At 36.2% G+C, this 16,966-nt stretch overlaps 1 protein-coding gene across 2 annotated transcripts in view; it reads left to right on the top strand.

The window, feature by feature from the left end:
- The window catches only part of LOC144632812 (eukaryotic peptide chain release factor GTP-binding subunit ERF3A-like), a 21,837-nt gene extending 5,252 nt beyond the window's left edge, over positions 1-16,585 (top strand). For both annotated transcript variants that reach the window (XM_078491552.1, XM_078491551.1), the window contains exons 4-19: positions 1,407-1,559; positions 2,190-2,223; positions 2,442-2,519; positions 5,778-5,823; positions 7,237-7,371; positions 8,108-8,166; positions 8,548-8,643; positions 9,290-9,354; positions 10,044-10,125; positions 10,599-10,692; positions 11,826-11,906; positions 12,435-12,536; positions 12,988-13,059; positions 13,711-13,800; positions 14,065-14,233; positions 15,292-16,585. In XM_078491552.1, coding sequence (XP_078347678.1) covers positions 1,407-1,559; positions 2,190-2,223; positions 2,442-2,519; positions 5,778-5,823; positions 7,237-7,371; positions 8,108-8,166; positions 8,548-8,643; positions 9,290-9,354; positions 10,044-10,125; positions 10,599-10,692; positions 11,826-11,906; positions 12,435-12,536; positions 12,988-13,059; positions 13,711-13,800; positions 14,065-14,233; positions 15,292-15,335 — 1,400 coding nt within the window. In that variant the 3' untranslated portion in view covers positions 15,336-16,585. The remainder of the gene's footprint in view (positions 1-1,406; positions 1,560-2,189; positions 2,224-2,441; positions 2,520-5,777; positions 5,824-7,236; positions 7,372-8,107; positions 8,167-8,547; positions 8,644-9,289; positions 9,355-10,043; positions 10,126-10,598; positions 10,693-11,825; positions 11,907-12,434; positions 12,537-12,987; positions 13,060-13,710; positions 13,801-14,064; positions 14,234-15,291) is intronic.
- The last annotated feature ends 381 nt before the right edge of the window (positions 16,586-16,966 follow it).

Genomic DNA, 16,966 nt, shown 5'->3' with positions numbered 1-16,966 from the left:
TTAGAAACAGCGAAACGTTTTAAAATTACCATTTGAACCGGCCCAATTGTTTTATAAATATATGGGCTGAGAGCCCGAGCATGAAGAATGACATGAGAATGATCAATCTTTAGAAAGAAAAGGATGTCGAAAGAATTTCTTACCTCTGTCAAAGCAAAAGCCTGCCACGAGTTTTAAATAATCACAATGCATCTCAAGATCTCTTTTGAATTTCTTTTCTTGTCAGCATATCATCTTGTAAAATTAAAATTTCGTCCGGAAGTGGACCGATCAAGACTTTTGAAGTTTTCTGCATTCAAGTAGTTTGTGCCTGGTAAATCACGTTCAGTTGGACAAAGGCTTTCTTATCGTAAATCACGCTTCATGACAACGATCAACTTTTAAAAGGAAAGGATAACGAAAGAATTTCTCACCTTTGACAATGAAAACGCTTGACTTTCTAAAAGTCGCTCGCTTCTGGTTTCCGGTTTCACCTGCCGCGAGTCTTAAACAATTATCTCGAGATCTTTTTTTAAATTTTTTGTAAATCTCGTCCGGAGATAGACTGATCAAGGCCTTTCTCCGTTCAAGTAGTTTGGGCTAGGTAAATCGCGGTTTTGGACTAAGGCTTGCTTATCGTAAATCGCAGACAAATTTGAAGATATGGCTTGATATGTTCGTACGTGTTCCTAGATATATTTCTTCTTCGGCCACTTAGATGTAAAAAATGTGGATTTTCTTACTTCTCTGCGAGTTATTTAGTTAACTATCGCGAAGTCTTTTCAACAATTGCATTACTTTTGGCTTTTAGACATTGTGAAATGAATAGGCCTCGAATAAAACCTCAAATTATCTTGTTCAAAATTCTGCCCAACTAATCAACCTTTACAAGCGTCGTTTGTTTGCTTGTTGTCATCCGTGCACATGCTCATGCTTGGGCTGTCATCATTACCCAATCATCGTTTACTTGCGTCATCATTGACCAATCACCTTATGTCGGCATTTTACAACTCCCGATACCTACTTGCGGGCTTTCAGCTTGTCGGCATTTTAGAACTCCCGAGACTATTTGCGGGCAAAAATTGATCAAATCGAGATTTTTCCCAGTATATACTATATATTCGCGCGGATTACAATGATGCCTCTTTGGGTTTTGGCCTCTGGGCCAAAACCCTGCGGGGGCAAAAAATTTTAACGTGTTTGATTTGAAATGCGAATTAATGTCTGACCAATTTTGTAATAATTATGTCCATTCAAAGTAAAAGTTTGGAAGGACTCATGTTTTAAGTGAGAAAAATTATTTCCGGTACTGAAATGTCATCATGGGATTGAATCTTACATTGCAACCATAAATATTTTTCCTGCCTTTTGCTATTATCTACATGTGTAGACTCACATTTTTGGTTGACTGTGTTTGGTTCCCGCAGGTAACCAGGAGGCTGATGAAGCTGAAGTGGAGGAAGAGGAGGAGGAGGAAGAAGAAGTGAAACCTGTGAAAAAAACTGCAAAGAAAGAAGTTGCAGAAGAAGAAGCAGAAGACAAAAGAGAGCATGTTAATATTATATTTATTGGTCATGTTGGTAAGAGCTTCAATATGATTCACTGTTTCTTCATTAGAGCAGCATGTTGGCTTTGGTCCTGTATCATGGTTTGTTACATCAGGGTGCAAAGAAATTGAATTTTTGGGCAAGATGTAGACGGGATGTACTAGCCCGAAAGTCATCTTTACTAGGCAGCCGCAAAAAAATTCTCATAAGCACAATGCTTATGATGCTTGACTTGCCCATCGTGCAAGTGAAGGATAACGTCCACTTGCTCGACTGTAAAATCCACTTGCCACAGGCTAGCAGAAACTAACTTCTTTGTACACTGTACATGTATAATATGGAGCTGGGCAAAAACTACTGAATTCTGATAAGCTAAAACAGGAAACAGTTTTCAGTCAGTGTTGAGTGCATAATTACTTAGAAAATTTCTTGAAGTTATACAGAGTCTCCAAGGTTTACCTGAAGCTTTATGAAGATAACCATGGTGACCTGAGGACTTCTAAAGAGCATTCTGATTGATTCGGTGACATTCTAAATTTTGTAATATACAGTAGATCGCTAAGATGGACTGCTCATGAATTTAGCTTAAACTCTGTCTTGTTGCACAAGTTTACACATGTACTGTAAGTTGCATGTAAGTTAAAAAAATATTATTTCTTTCAGATGCTGGAAAATCAACGATTGGTGGTCATGTGATGTAAGTTAGGTTTTTCATTATTCATAAAACAAATTAAGCACCTAAATAAATTGTTCGTTCAAATAGTAGTATTGAAGGAGACAGAAACTAGAATGGCATTTCATTAAATTACTATTTTAGCACTCAAAGTAAACATTGTGTATTGTATGGCTATCCATAAATCAGTCTTTGTTTTTTTATTTATTATAAATTATTAATTATATTTGTTGTACCTGTAGGTATCTGACAGGACAGGTCGACAAAAGAACACTGGAAAAATATGAAAGAGAAGCAAAAGAGAAAAACAGAGAAACATGGTAAATGTTTGTTGAGAATGTAGTAATACAGTTGAACCTCTCTAATACGGACACCGCTGGGACAAAGCTAAATGTCCGTATTAGAGAGGTGTCCGTATTAAAGAGGTCACCACTATGACGTCACTTGTATGACTCCACTGACAGCTTGAAGTGTTCAGTAACTAAAATAAGGCCAACACTTTTCTTTTAACTGCATCTTTACTGTTTAATATGCAGCATTGAGACACATCGTCTATTAGTAGAGTACTAACTACATTGTGCATTGTGAACTTGTATTACATACACATACTATCATCGCCTGATCACCGGAGTGTCCGTAATAAAGGTTTATATGAATTTGCTCCTTAGGGGCCAGATTTAGTGTCTGTTGTCCGTATTAGAGTGGGGCCGTATTACAGAGGTTTTTTCAAAAGAAAATGTGTAAGAATTTTGTTCGGGACATCAGAGATTGTCCATTATAGAGAGGTGTCTGTAAGGAGAGGTTCCACTGTTTTTATTAGAAATTAGTAATGCATGTTGATGTCTCAATCTATGAGCTTGCCTCTCTGGAGTTCTTTTGTATTCTGCATGTATAAATGATTTGTATTGCAATTTTTCAATCATTTTGTGTTCGCAAAATATGTTTCCTCATTTGTACACCCATAGTCCAGTGGGTTAGTACCAAATTTTGCAGAAATCTTTACACACTGGACAAAAGCACCAAACTTGATAAACAAAGACCTTTGAACTTAAAATTTCCAAAAATCCCATGCTCCAAAAAAATCGTCTCACTTGGAGGGTGAAAGTGACGTCATCTTTTACGTAAGACAGGTATTTTTGGCTGTTTTGTGTAATATGACAATGAATGGAATTTAGTAAGGGCTTCCTGGCTTTCGTGAAGATAGGATAAGCAAAACAGTTTGACATTGTTTTATAATAACTGTCAATTAAAAGCATGGGCCTGTTTTAAAAAAGTTAAATATACTTCAGCGGATGTTACTTACAGACAAACTAGATATGAACAACTGACATAAAAACTTGTGTGGCTGGCATGGTTTGCTGCAGCATGCAAGGTACGTAACAACAAACATTTAAGCTCTCTTTAAACAAAAATTTACAAAACATAGAATTCAGTGAAACATACCACAATTGTATGGGGAAAAGTTCCTTATAGTACCTTGAGGACTGCATATCGAGAAGATGTTGCGGAATGCCCTTGGGGCTCTGTTGCGCGGTACTGGTTGTCTAAATGACTAAGAATCGACAGATTGGTTTTTGAAAGCAACGCATATTAGTCGGACATTACTAATACATTATAAGGCGAGGAAACAAGTGCAAGCACCTTAATCAACAGAAGGGTTTTACGAAAAGCTGGGGGCAAGATTACAAAAAATGGCGACATGCAAGGACGATCTTGACATAAGCATGTGCAGAAACAGAAATAGTTCTCTTGGCATTGATACATTCCCACAGAGAACAAGGCAAGAGTATCTTCAAGACCTAGAGCATGCTTTAGACAACCACGTCAATTGCAGTCGCTGGGTTAGTGTCCAACATTTTCAGCGTGTAATGAGTCATCCAGGAAACATCTAGCCGGCTTTATGTGATTTGTTATCAATCAAGCCCACGAACAGAAAAAAGCCAAAGTCAAGAACACTAGAGGGGTTTTGGCGCTAACGAAGAACCCATCCCGTCTAATAGTGCACTTTTAAAGAATCGGTTTGGGAAACGACAATACAATTTACAACCTCGTTCCATTTTAAATGGTCTGTAAAGAGGTAATGAATAAAACTACAAAATCAATCACCCGACCATTAAGAGGAATTGACTGCCATTATTTACCACAAGTCTTTTATCAAAAAATCGAATCAAAGCAAGCGGGCATGACGTATGGCGGTATATCAGTAGCCAGCAAGGTAAAGGCGACCTTAGCATATTATTCGCCCAAGTCTATCCAAAGTAACGCAAGATACCGGAAAAAAACCGGTTGAATGTGAAGTGTTTAACTGTAACGTCCTGATTTACAATCCTAGCCAAACGTTACACAATTGTATTCAGAGTACTCAGAACAAATCTTTCTGCCATTTCTCAGGCGGGAACTGAAAACTGTCAATTAAGTGGAGGTAGTGTAGGATCGCTGTCTGCCAGAGAGATTTAGGTATGGAGCAATCAAAGTCAATTCCGATCCTGCATTTCACGCCTTTTGTTGGGCTGCGATACAAATTTTCCTTTTTGTGAAGCCTTTCCTTACTTAAAACAATGCAAGTTCGTTACAGTTAGAAGAGAGAATTGACAGTACATAATTAGAAGTAAGTAGAAAACCAAATTACAATTACATCTTTAAAAAACTATTTTTTAACAGGAAGTAATTTGTTTTTCATGATGCTTTGCTAACAATATTCAAAGAGCTGCATACCAGGTTGGGGGTTTGGCCGTGTGTACAGAGGCTAATAAATTTTTCACTAAAAACCTGAATGTGGAAGTGGAAAGAAAATAATTTGCAAGTCAGTGCGTGGCAATTCCGGAGGAGGCAGGAATAGCATTCAAACAGCCACTTAAAATCAAACTGTTCCTCAAAGTGTAGCTGGAGTGGGCGTTTTCCGTCAATTTGATAAAGTATCACAAAAAAGGAATCTTAACACTATCCAGACCGGGGGGCGGAAAGTGCCCGCGCCGACTTTGAACGTTAATAACTTTTTCAACATTCAACCAAACACTGCCAAGTTTTGCAACTTTATCTAAAATATATTTAGAAATAATTTGATATGACAGGTTGTTGTGTCAGAGACTTGATGTTGCCATGGAAATGGCATTTTGATAGAAATGTTTTACCAAATTTGTAATTTTTGTGTTTTTATAGATAAAAATTAACTTTTAATGCAGTTATTTTTACCGTTTGGGCATTTTTTGCACCATTTTATTATTTTCAGTACTTTTTAGTAATTTTTGGCGTTTTTCTTACGTTTTGGAAAAAATTTCAAATCCAAGATGGCGGATCGAAGATGACAAATATGTTGTCGATTTTTGTGATGACGTAATTGTCCTTTCTCGCGATCCATGTTTTTGGAGCATCATATTTTCTTAAAGCCCATGCCTCAAAGACTACGTGTGCCAAATTTGGTTCTTTTGTCCGGCGTGTAACGATAATTTTGCTAACCCACTAGACTACCAAGAAAACATCATGAGCAACAATGTGTCTGCCAAAATGTGTCCTCGTTTACCTGCATCTTTACTATTACTATCTTGGTTGTAAGAACAAGTTTGTCTTATTTCGTTAAGGTATTTATCATGGGCCTTGGACACAAACCAGGAAGAACGAGATAAGGTACAGCTATATTGTTCACTGATATGTACACAGTTGATATCGGATTTTAAGAATAGTACAGTTGTTACGGTTTTAAACGATGGAAAGTTCATTTGATATTGTTTCTAATACCGGTAATTACCACAAGGTGGAAGTCATCAATCGACAAAATGTTTTGGCAAGTATTAGACATCATGTCTTGGCCCCAACAGCATTGTATAGAGTGATTTCAGTTAACCCGTGAAATAGTTATTACACTTTTAGATACTACACGGTCCTGTATTAGAGCAAATTCCATTGTTTTCTTTTGTTTCAGTTCGACTATTATGCACAAACTGGAAGACATGTATTGTTTCCCGGGTTAAATGAAATCTCTCTATCTACAGGGTCTTTTTAAAGTGTATATGACATGAAAAATATTTTCTGCTTATTTGAAAGGCCTTTCGAAACACAGAAGAATGGCGTTTTTCTTTTTGAAATATCTTTTTTCGTTTCAGAGATATTGACGTTTTTGTATTATGCAAATTAGATCAGTGATGACGTCATAAGATTTGACTCTAAAAAATGGTAAACTACTGAATAAACAATATCTCTTAAACTATTAAAGCAGTGTTCTTGGAACTTGGCACCACAAATGTGCATCACAAAAGAAACAAAATGTTACTCTTAGGGCTGTTGCCATGACAACAGTTTTGCCGCTGGTGCTGTCTCAATAAAAACTGAAATTCCCAGTTTTTGTCGTAAACCAAGAACCATCTAGCGCAGCCAAACCAATAGTGGGAATTTGGGCAATATGGGAACTATGTCTGTTCTAAGCAGGACCCTTTGTCTCACTTTAGAGGTCAGATATGGGAATATTTGTCTTTTAGATAGAGAGAGACTGGAGCTGAAAGAGTTGTTATGGCAACAATACTAAGAGTAACATTTTGTTTCTTTTGTGATGCACAATTGTGGTGCCAAGTTTCAAGAACACTGCTTCAATAGTTTTAGAGATATTGTTTATTCAGTATTTTACTATTTTTTGAGTCAAATCTTGTGACGTCATCACTGATCTAATTTGCATAATACAAAAACGTCAATATCTCTGAAACGAAAAAAGATATTTCGAAAAGAAAAACGCCATTCTTCTGTATTTCGAAAGGCCTTTCAAATAAGCAGAAAATATTTTTCATGTCATATACACTTCAACAGGAAATTGTTTTTGTTTTGTTTATATTTCATACAAACTCTGCCTGTTAATTTAACAGTGATCTGTATGTAATTTCCTTGACAACTAACTATCCAATGTACTTGAATATTCTATGTAGAGGTAAAAGATACCTTAATTTAAAACATCCCAGTGATTGCCTTAATCATTGCAAATGGCTAGAACTGCAGCATTTATGATAAAATGCCTTGAAAGTAATTTTTTCTTACACCACTGTTACCTCTCAGGGTAAAACTGTAGAAGTCGGAAGAGCGGCGTTTGACACACCCAACAAACACTTCACATTACTGGATGCACCAGGACATAAGAGCTTTGTTCCAAACATGATCAGCGGCGCAGCACAGGCAGACCTTGGAGTTTTGGTGAGTTTTAATAAAAAAAAAAAAAAAAAAAAAAAAAAAAAAAAAAAAAAAAAAAAAAAAAAAAAAAAAAAAAAAAAAAAAGAACCACAATTAGGACCAGCATAAGACTCAGCGAAGTTTTGTTTGCTTTTCCCATACATGATAATGTGAAAAACAAAATGTAGCAATTGAAGTTTTTGGAGTCTCCTTTAGGATTCCAGTCAGGGTCAGCTAGTGTTGTTTTATGTCAAATGTTAATTTTTTGTCACAAAGCAAGGCAAGACATAGACACACAAGGCCTATGATTCTGTTGACCAAAGAGCTTGCCAATTCTTATTCTCCAATGCAAAATAGTGTGAAGGCTTTAGAGTACCCTAAAAGTTTACTCAATGGTGCACAGTAGTTTCAGAAAGATGTTATGTATGTTGAGTTGCTTAGCAACTTATCCAACAAGAACTAGGCAAGTGCATTTTAAAAAGAAGTGAGTACATCAGGGACTGTGTACAAGTAGGTTGACCAAGGGCCTAAAATAGCTTTTAATAACTCAGCCAGTGCAGCCAGTGGGGGTCAACATGAACTTGTGGAAATATTCTAAACATGTTAGATAAATAGCTTTTATAGGATGCACTTGCAAGACGTAAGTGGTACTGGTAAAAACATGTCCCTCCCTACTCATAGTGGAACAGTTTTTGGCAGTTCTGCTGAATAGAGCAGAATGATAAATGATTTGCCATTGAACTGTATTCCTCTCCCTCAGGTCATCTCTGCCAGGAAAGGAGAATTTGAAACTGGTTTTGAAAGAGGAGGGCAGACAAGGTAAATTAATTTTGGAAAAATAATTGTTGTCCTAGACAAGATTAGTTTATACCTGTCGAGCACTTACAATACTGTACATGCCAAGCATGATTGTAGCCTCTGGCATATTCAACAAAAGCATTTACGTTTAAATTGCAGCCAAGCATAGCATAGACCAGCAGGAGAGAATTTTCCAAGAGAAAACAAGTTTTTATGTAGCTTTTTGGGGTGTGTTACAGAATCGCTTAAGACGTAGCACAGACTGAAATGTTTTCAAATCCATCTTGTTTCTTTATTGAGGCCAATACCTTCAAATTGGGAGGGTGGTCTGTGCTTAAAAAACCCCCAGATATTTTCATCTTCTCATCTTTGCCATTGCGCTTCTGTATTTTTTTTTTTCAGAGAGCATGCTATGTTGGCAAAAACAGCCGGAGTAAAACACTTGGTCATCCTTGTTAACAAAATGGATGATCCTACAGTGGAATGGGATGAAGGAAGGTTGGTTTCTGGAGGAATCAGAAATGCTTTGTCAGAAATTGAAAATGTTGTCTGTGTTTCTGTAGAGTTATAGAACATTTGAAAGGCTTGGTGGAAAAAGGGTGGTAGCGATTCTTGACTGAAATTGAACATTGCCAAAACAACTCCAAATTTTGCATGCAGGTTTGTTTATGTGTGTTAAGCATTGCCCTGTATTTTTTCCCCACTGTTTTCCCCTTCGTTTTTGAGATATAATGTATTCAAAATGTCTTGAGGAGTTTTTGGATGAACAAAAGAAACCTTTTGGTTGTCAGAATATTGAAACCAACAATGCTCAACTTGTTTCAACTTTTTTGTTTGCGAATTTTAATTGTTTTGGCAATGTTCAATTTGAACCAAAAATCGCTTCTGCCCTTTTTCCACCATGCCTTTCATTTACATGTGGGAGAACAATATATACTGTGAAAACATGAGTTGTAGAAGAGTGTTTTCACTGCTTTTTTTGAGATCATTCATAACATCCACTGTCAAGTATTTTACAACTTGACTGAAACACGGAAAAATCTTTTCTATTCCTGTGAATCATATGTAAAAGAAGAACTTTGTCTAAAATGTAGACTGGTCAGTGGTTCTTGCTTTAATTGAACTGTTTCTTGTTTATCTTAAGGTATGAAGAAATCCGAACAAAACTGACTCCATTCTTAAAGAAAAGTGGCTTTAACCCAAAGACAGGTAAAGTATCATTCCTTGCCAGTCATGTGATTGTATAAGTAATTCAACAATCTACCTTAGCTCACCTTATACCTTAGGAGGCTACAAGTTCAATTATCTAATCTTCAGTTTCCTGTTAAACTCATCACCAATAAATGTGTGTGGAGATATGCCTGAATCTATGTGGGAGCTGCCAGCAAGCACTAGTGATAACCATGACAACCATGTGAGCGGCAACCACCAGGCACCACCACACTGAGATAAAAACTGAGTGGAAGCATGAAGTCCTAAATACTACCTGATTCTTGGTGTAGAGGGAAGGGAGGGTGGGAACGAAAGGCGATTGGAAGCACCTGCTGGAAAGGCAATGCAAATAAAATGGCTTGACCTCCACAGGAGAGTTGTAAATTAGCCCAAGCCCTGATAAAAACCCTGAGACTGCCCCAGATTCAGGAGAGTGCCTGCTGGCCAGCAATTGTCTTGAGTTTATCCTTGCCTAAATTTCAGTTAGTCCCATCTAAAATAGGTTCACTTTGGCTAAAATGTGATATTTGCAACTGGCCATTTTCTGTAATGTGGTTTGTTGAACTCTATCTAAAATTTAAATGTTGGTGAAGTTTGTGTAAATGAAAACGTCGCAAGTGTATCTTGCTGGTTACAGTTTAAAAATTAAATGAAGTACATTTTGTGATTGTCTTGTTTTTCGACAGATGTCCACTACATGCCTTGCTCAGGACTGACAGGTGCCAATCTTCGTGAAAGACTAGATCCTGCTGTATGCTCTTGGTACAGGTGAGGGTAGTACTCAGTTTTGTTTTCGTCAGCACATACTCAGTCCACTTTGAGAGAAAGATACATTATTTTACAAGTACTTACCAAACAAAAATTAGCGGTAACATTGGATAATGATTCCACGTTGTCACACCATTATCAAGTAATGAATAAAATGTTCATCTCTTAAAAGGTTCATTCATGGATCTATAATGGTGTCATAACATTGGATAATAATGGTGTCATAACATTGGAGAATGATTTGACATCATCTTGACACCATTATCATGTCGTGAATAAAATGATTGTTTCTAAAAAGGTTCATTCATGGATCTATAATCATTGTGTCATAATCCTGCTGAAATCTTCTTCAATTTATAGTTTTTGCTTGTTTGTGTATAAGTCCTGTTGATAAATCTTGTTGATAACACATTTTACTGACATACTATAAGATATTTTATATAACATTTCAACTTGATTGACTTGTATTGCAGTGGCAAGGCATTCTTGGAATACATAGATGAACTACCATCACTGTCACGGTCCCCAGATGGCCCTCTTAGGATACCGCTTTCAGAAAGATATAAGGTGGGAACAGTTTTATTGTCATAGTGCATACATTGTATGAAATAATGTCAAGCAATTATTGCTTTCTCTTAATATGGATAAACAGACTTCTCCAGTTATTTGCTCAGTAATATTTTTTTCTGGTAAGATGTATGGGATTTGACCAGAAAAATTTCATACTGACTGCATAGCTCTAAAGAAATTTGTTTCGTGTCTCTGAGTAATTATTAACATAACATAACATATAACATAAAACTTTATTTATCCTCGAATTTAATATATCTAAGACAAGCTAGTTTCTTTGAGAAACTAGCAGATATATGTTATGTGGTTATGAAGCTACACAAATGAGTAACAGCCGATCTACGACACCACTTCAATCAGTGCTAAGATGTTTTCCCAGATTTAAAAAGAATTGAGTGTGTAAAAGGAAACTTTCATCAGTTTATGCAGACAATCTTTCTCTGAATTATTTAAAAGAACAGTAGAATCTTGATTTCCTCGAACCTCCAAGGGAGCCGGGTTGGGGGGGGGGGGGCACTCAAAAAAGTTTTATACGGGGAGGCTCCGCCCCGAGCTCTGACCCCTTACCCTTTTATATACCATTTTTGACAGAAATTGTACCCCTTTCGTATACCTTTTACTGAAAAAGGGTACCCCCTTTCACATACCTAAAAGACATGGCTTAGACTTAGAACAGGACGTTTTCTTGTCATTTTCTCGTAGCGCTTAATACCTTAAAATAATACAGCCGTAAATTGCGTCTGTTCGAAATATTTTAATTAAAGGCCCTTTTAAATACCTAAATGACAGATTTCCATACCCTTTCGTATATCAAAACTTGTAAAATTCCTACCCTTTCATATACCTTAAGCCTGAAAAAGGTACCCCTTTCGGGCGGAGCCTCTACGTATAGGCCATTATAGGGAGTACCCCCCCCCCCGGGCAAGGGAGATGAATAGATGTATTAGTTTCGAGAAAATATCAGGGAGTTCAATAAATCAGGGGTAAAATTGCAGTGTTTGACTGATGGTAGGGAAACCGCTTTTCATTCGAGTTATCGCGAGTTTTGAAAAATTGAAGTTTCTAGAAACCATGATTCCACTGTATGTTTGCAATTTTAATGTCGTTTTTCTTTTTTTACATGACTGTAGGACATGGGAACTGTGGTACTTGGTAAGGTGGAATCTGGAAGTCTTTCGAAGGGGGATTCACTGATGTTGATGCCCAATAAGGTGATGAATATAACATATTTTCCACAGGAACGTTTTTTTGTTCGTTGTATGTTATAATACATTTTTTTCAGTTGGTCTTGTCTAGATCATTTTGATAACTCCTGTTTTAAGACAGCTTCATGTAAGTTAGTATTTCCTGTCTAAGGACACTAATAGCAAGTGCCTGAGTGACATCATGATTCGGACAAGACTCAGACTTGTAAACAAACTGAAATGGTGGACGATTTTCTAAAACAGCTAGTGTTCCTAAAACACTTTCATAAACAAAAACTTTGCCTTGATTCTTTCTGTTTTTCTCAGAACACCCTAATGTTTTCTGAGCCTTGTGGGGGTTATATTCATTTGCATTCTATTTTTAGACCTTGTGCGCTTTGCTATTGTCTCTCAAAATGCACCAGATTGCATCTCAGCGCCTATTCATTTCAAAAAATTTCCAGGGAGCATGCCCCGGACTCCCCTAGGAGGCAGAAGAAGGTTTTAATTTTCAATTAATTATTAGATTATAATCACACTGTACTAACTACACAGGTCCCAGTAGAAGTGTTAGGAATCATTTTTGATGAAGAAGAAAAATCAGGAGCAGTGGCTGGAGATAATGTTAAACTTAAACTGAGAGGAATTGAAGAAGAGGTTTGTACAATATAATTAATTATTTGTCATATCCCACACTCTCACTGAGATTATATGATTAGAAAATCTTCTTAAGGCGTACTATATATAGCTGTACTTTAATAAAATTGAGTGAAAGCTAGAAAGCTTATAATAGGAAAAGAAAAATCAAACAAACAAAAACAGTATCCTCAACTTAAGGCTTGTGAGGACTTTAAGTACTAGACTATTAAAGGCTTTTGCATCTTCTTGGTGAAAAACATATTGTTACTAACAAAGTTACTACCTGACATTTTTGATGCACAACACCAGTCAATTTGGTACAAGATTTAACACAAGTATCTTGTCTCTAGAGTCAAGAATCATGAGTCTCATTTTGTGCGATTCAATAGAATGTAATTAGCTTGTTGCATGACAAACAATATCGATATATAATGAAATTGAAATAAATATATTTTTTTAATTCTTGTAGGATGTGTCTCCTGGGTTTGTGCTCTGCTCACCAGACAACTTATGCCATACAGTCAAAACATTTGAAGCTCAGGTACAGTGAATCTGTTTGTTGTAAAATAAGCAAACAAACAAAAACAATTCCATTTACAGCACTGGTCATTTTTTGTGCAAATTCAACCCAGAACCAACATGGTCATGCCTTGTCAGTAATGTAAATGTGCACATGATGTGCTATTTGAATGCATTTAAGAGAGGTTTAGAATTTTTTGCCACAATACAACCATGTTTCAAAAATTAATTTAAAAACTTCAAGTTCATTTCTGGATCAAATCTTCTACCTCAGCCCAAGAATAAAATTTCAAATAATGTTCTTTTAGAAAGGGGGTGAGTAAGCTTTAGCATTAATTCAAACTACCATTAGAACTTTACAACTTTCAAGTTTGTAAATCTGTTATTTATGTGACATTTTGAACCCCTACAAACTAAGTATGTTAGATGAAATCTACTAACTGGGCCTTTTTTGTGAGAACTGCATGTACTGTATTCCTAGTTCTGTAAACAATTGTTGTTGGTGACTGAGGTTTTGACAGCCTGAGTGGGAGACAGACTATCACACTATACGAACTGCTGATACTTCTGGGTTCAAACCATTTTAATACTACGTTACTGTATTTCTAGTTATAGATTTGTCTTTAAAAGGTTGAGTGGTTACTTGTTAAAAAAGTGTTTGTTTTACATGTAGGTGGTTATTCTTGAACACAAGTCTATCATCTGTGCAGGATATAGCGCTGTTTTACATATTCACAATGTCATAGAAGAATGTACATTTGTGGTAAGATAGTTTGTTGATGTTTTGCCTAAGAATTTATAATGTATTTGATTCTCCAAAGATTCACTAAAAAAAAAAACACCCGGTCCACCTTATGGTGGAAAAATGTGTCAAATGCAATTCCCTGTTTATAAACTTGTTGAGAACTTCAAGGCCTGTTAATAACTCCTCACTGCAAGGACCAAAGCAAATCACTTGCATTTGTTACTGAAATAAGTTGATCATTTAAATCTTTTTTAACTGTCATTATTGTTTGTATTCTTGTAGCATTTAATAGCGTTAGTTGACAAGAAAACAGGCAAGAGACAGAAGGATAAACCAAGATTTATTAAACAAGATCACATAGCAATAGCTAGGCTGCAAACAACAGGGGTTGTGTGTATAGAGAAGTTTGCCGACTTCCAACAGATGGGAAGATTTACGCTCAGAGATGAAGGTACTGAGAATGTAATTCACACTGATTTTTTTTTAAAAATGATAAATGAATATTTGTCTCAATGCAGTTGTTGGACTAGAGGTTACTGTAACAAATTTGAGTTGGGGCACTGTTTGATTAAGTAAAAAGCTCGATTTTCACGAGTCCCAAAAGGTGGTGTCTCGCTGAACATATGTTCCAGTTTTTTTCCAATTTTCCAATTGCCCATAATGCACTTTGTTTGCCCCCCAAATTTTGCATAAACTATTGTTTTGGAAATATGCAGTCCTCCCAAGAGAATTTGAAAACAGTAGTTTATGCAAAATTGGGGGGGGGGGGGCAAACAAAATGTATTATGGGCGATTGGAAAATAGAGAATGTAGGAGCTATTGTAAGGTCTTACATCATTGACTGAGGGAACAACAATTAAATAAAATAAACAATGACCTCAGAATTTTCTTGTGTACCCTAGCCCAGTGATTGAGTATCAAGTGGATATTAAATTACACCTTAACGTTACTATTTTTAGCGCCTACTAATTTTAGCGATTTTTTCTAAGCAAGATTTAGCGACTATTTAATTTAGCGATTTTCTGAAGAGTTTCAAAAATAGTGATATCGTGTAAACTAGTTTTTTAATGAACATATACTATAGCTAAGATGGAAATAAATTTTCATTAAAACAACAAACAACTCATTTCCAATTAAACCAACATTTGCATAGCCAAAAAGAACAAAGTTACTGGTATCCATTTTTTAAAGAATTTTTCAAGTCAACTATGTTTAATTTTGTTTTCCTGTAGGGCGGGTAGGGGGGTACTTAAATTTAACAAGCATATAATTTGACCAAGACAAATTTTAGCGAGTACTAAATTTAGCGATTTTTTGCCAAACTTGCTAAAGTCGCTTAAATTAGTAGCTGCTCACAATAGTAACCTTAAGGTATCAATTTATAGCCTAAAATGTCAGACGAAATACCCCCCCCCCCTCCCCCCACGACCCCCAATTGGTCAGAGGGCGGCAGACTGTCATTTCAGGCTAATCAACTAACCACTTCCTTAACTTTCTTTTTCTTTTCAGGAAAAACCATTGCGATCGGCAAAGTTTTAAAACTAATAAACTAATTGGAATGAATCTACAACCTGAAGACTGTTAAACTAAAACACACACACAAGTGAAGATCTCAAGAGAATGAGTGTCTACTACCGGTAAATGAGTGTCCTTTCAGCACTCGTGTTTGTCCAGGAGCGGTGACCAGATATGAACTAATATCATCGCGGATGGTCAAACAATGAACACTTGTCTACTAGTCCATAAAAGAATGGTCATAATAAGATTTGATATCATATCAAATATGGTTTTTGTATAGCTATGCTCAATTTTAGCTGGTCGTTTCAGGTAATTGTTGATTGTACTGTTAGAAGGATGTTTTTGTGCTGCAGTTATTCAAAAGAGAGGGATGGGGGAGTTGTTTGAAGCATACGTATTTGAATATGATGGTTGAGGCTAGGTTTTTTCTCGAGCTCGAAAGATTTTGGCTCATCCTCGCTGTAAAAACCTGTGAAACTCACCAGTGACGTAAACCAAAGAAAGACCTAGACAGCAAAGAACCTGAAAATAAGTATAGTGTAGGAAAACAATAGTTCCAAAACAAAGAAAAATTCCCAAGTTTTTATACCGAGGAAACCCAAAGATTTACAACAACTAAATGGTCTGTGAGCTGAGAATATCGCAGAAAACGGTTGCATTAACGCTTTTGGCATTGTGGTTACCAAACAAACGTAAATATAATTGTTACTCTGAAAGGGCTATACGTGAAGGTTTAATAAATTCAGCCAAAAGGTGCGATGAACCGCAATCCAAGCTTACCTTTAGAAATCAAGTAGCAATAATACTTTTGTGTACTGCCACGCCAGCTCTCAGTCTAACACTTTATAAACTATAAAATGAAAAACCAAACCTCGAAAATGCCGAAATTTAGACTAAGTGTCAGTAATTTACAGTGTAAGTACCCTTTGCTTAGCAGTTGTTTCTGCTTTAGGGATGACATTTTTCGTTTTCCACAAAAATAACATGAAAAAAAAAATACAATTATGGAAACAACCTCAGAGATATCCGTAATAAAAATACACAGGCCAGTTTTATTACATTGCTAAACTTAAGAGCTATGCATTCCTCCCAAGATAATTTTATTGGTTAAGTACTAGTCTTAGTCTAAATATGCATGATTAGTATCCGAACTAAGAGCTCTTTTTATGACATTTTGGTTTGCAAAACAGTCATAAAAAATCCAGCGCTTGGTTTCAGTGTTGTACATTTCTGTCATGTTTTATTTTTTTTTTCGTAAGTAATAAATTAATAAAGATTATTTGAACATCTAGTTTCCGTTAAAGAGATTGAAATAAGTGTCCCAGGATGCAAAGAAGAGAATTGGCCATTTCCGAGTTACCCCTTGCCTCTGTTTCAAAACGATTCTAAGTGCGAAACCATTGATATGAAAATGAGTTTCACCTACAAGTCCATTTTCATGCAAATCAAACTCATTTTCATTTGAATGGTTTCGCACGTAGACTCGTTTTGAAACAGAGGCAAAGGGTAACTCGGAAACGGCCTATTCTTCGACGCAATGTTCTAATGAAGCACTTCAATTCAAAGATTTTAAATAAATGAGTGATTCATTACACCACCCAGTTTGCGCACGATCTTGTCTGGAAAACTGAGAATACCGGTACAGAATGACTGACTTGAGTAGGAC

This window comes from Oculina patagonica, chromosome 12 (assembly GCF_052425735.1).
Source record: "Oculina patagonica isolate OP01 chromosome 12, crgOcupat, whole genome shotgun sequence".
Classification (NCBI taxonomy): domain Eukaryota; kingdom Metazoa; phylum Cnidaria; class Anthozoa; order Scleractinia; family Oculinidae; genus Oculina; species Oculina patagonica.
This window is presented reverse-complemented; position numbering and strand designations above follow the sequence as displayed.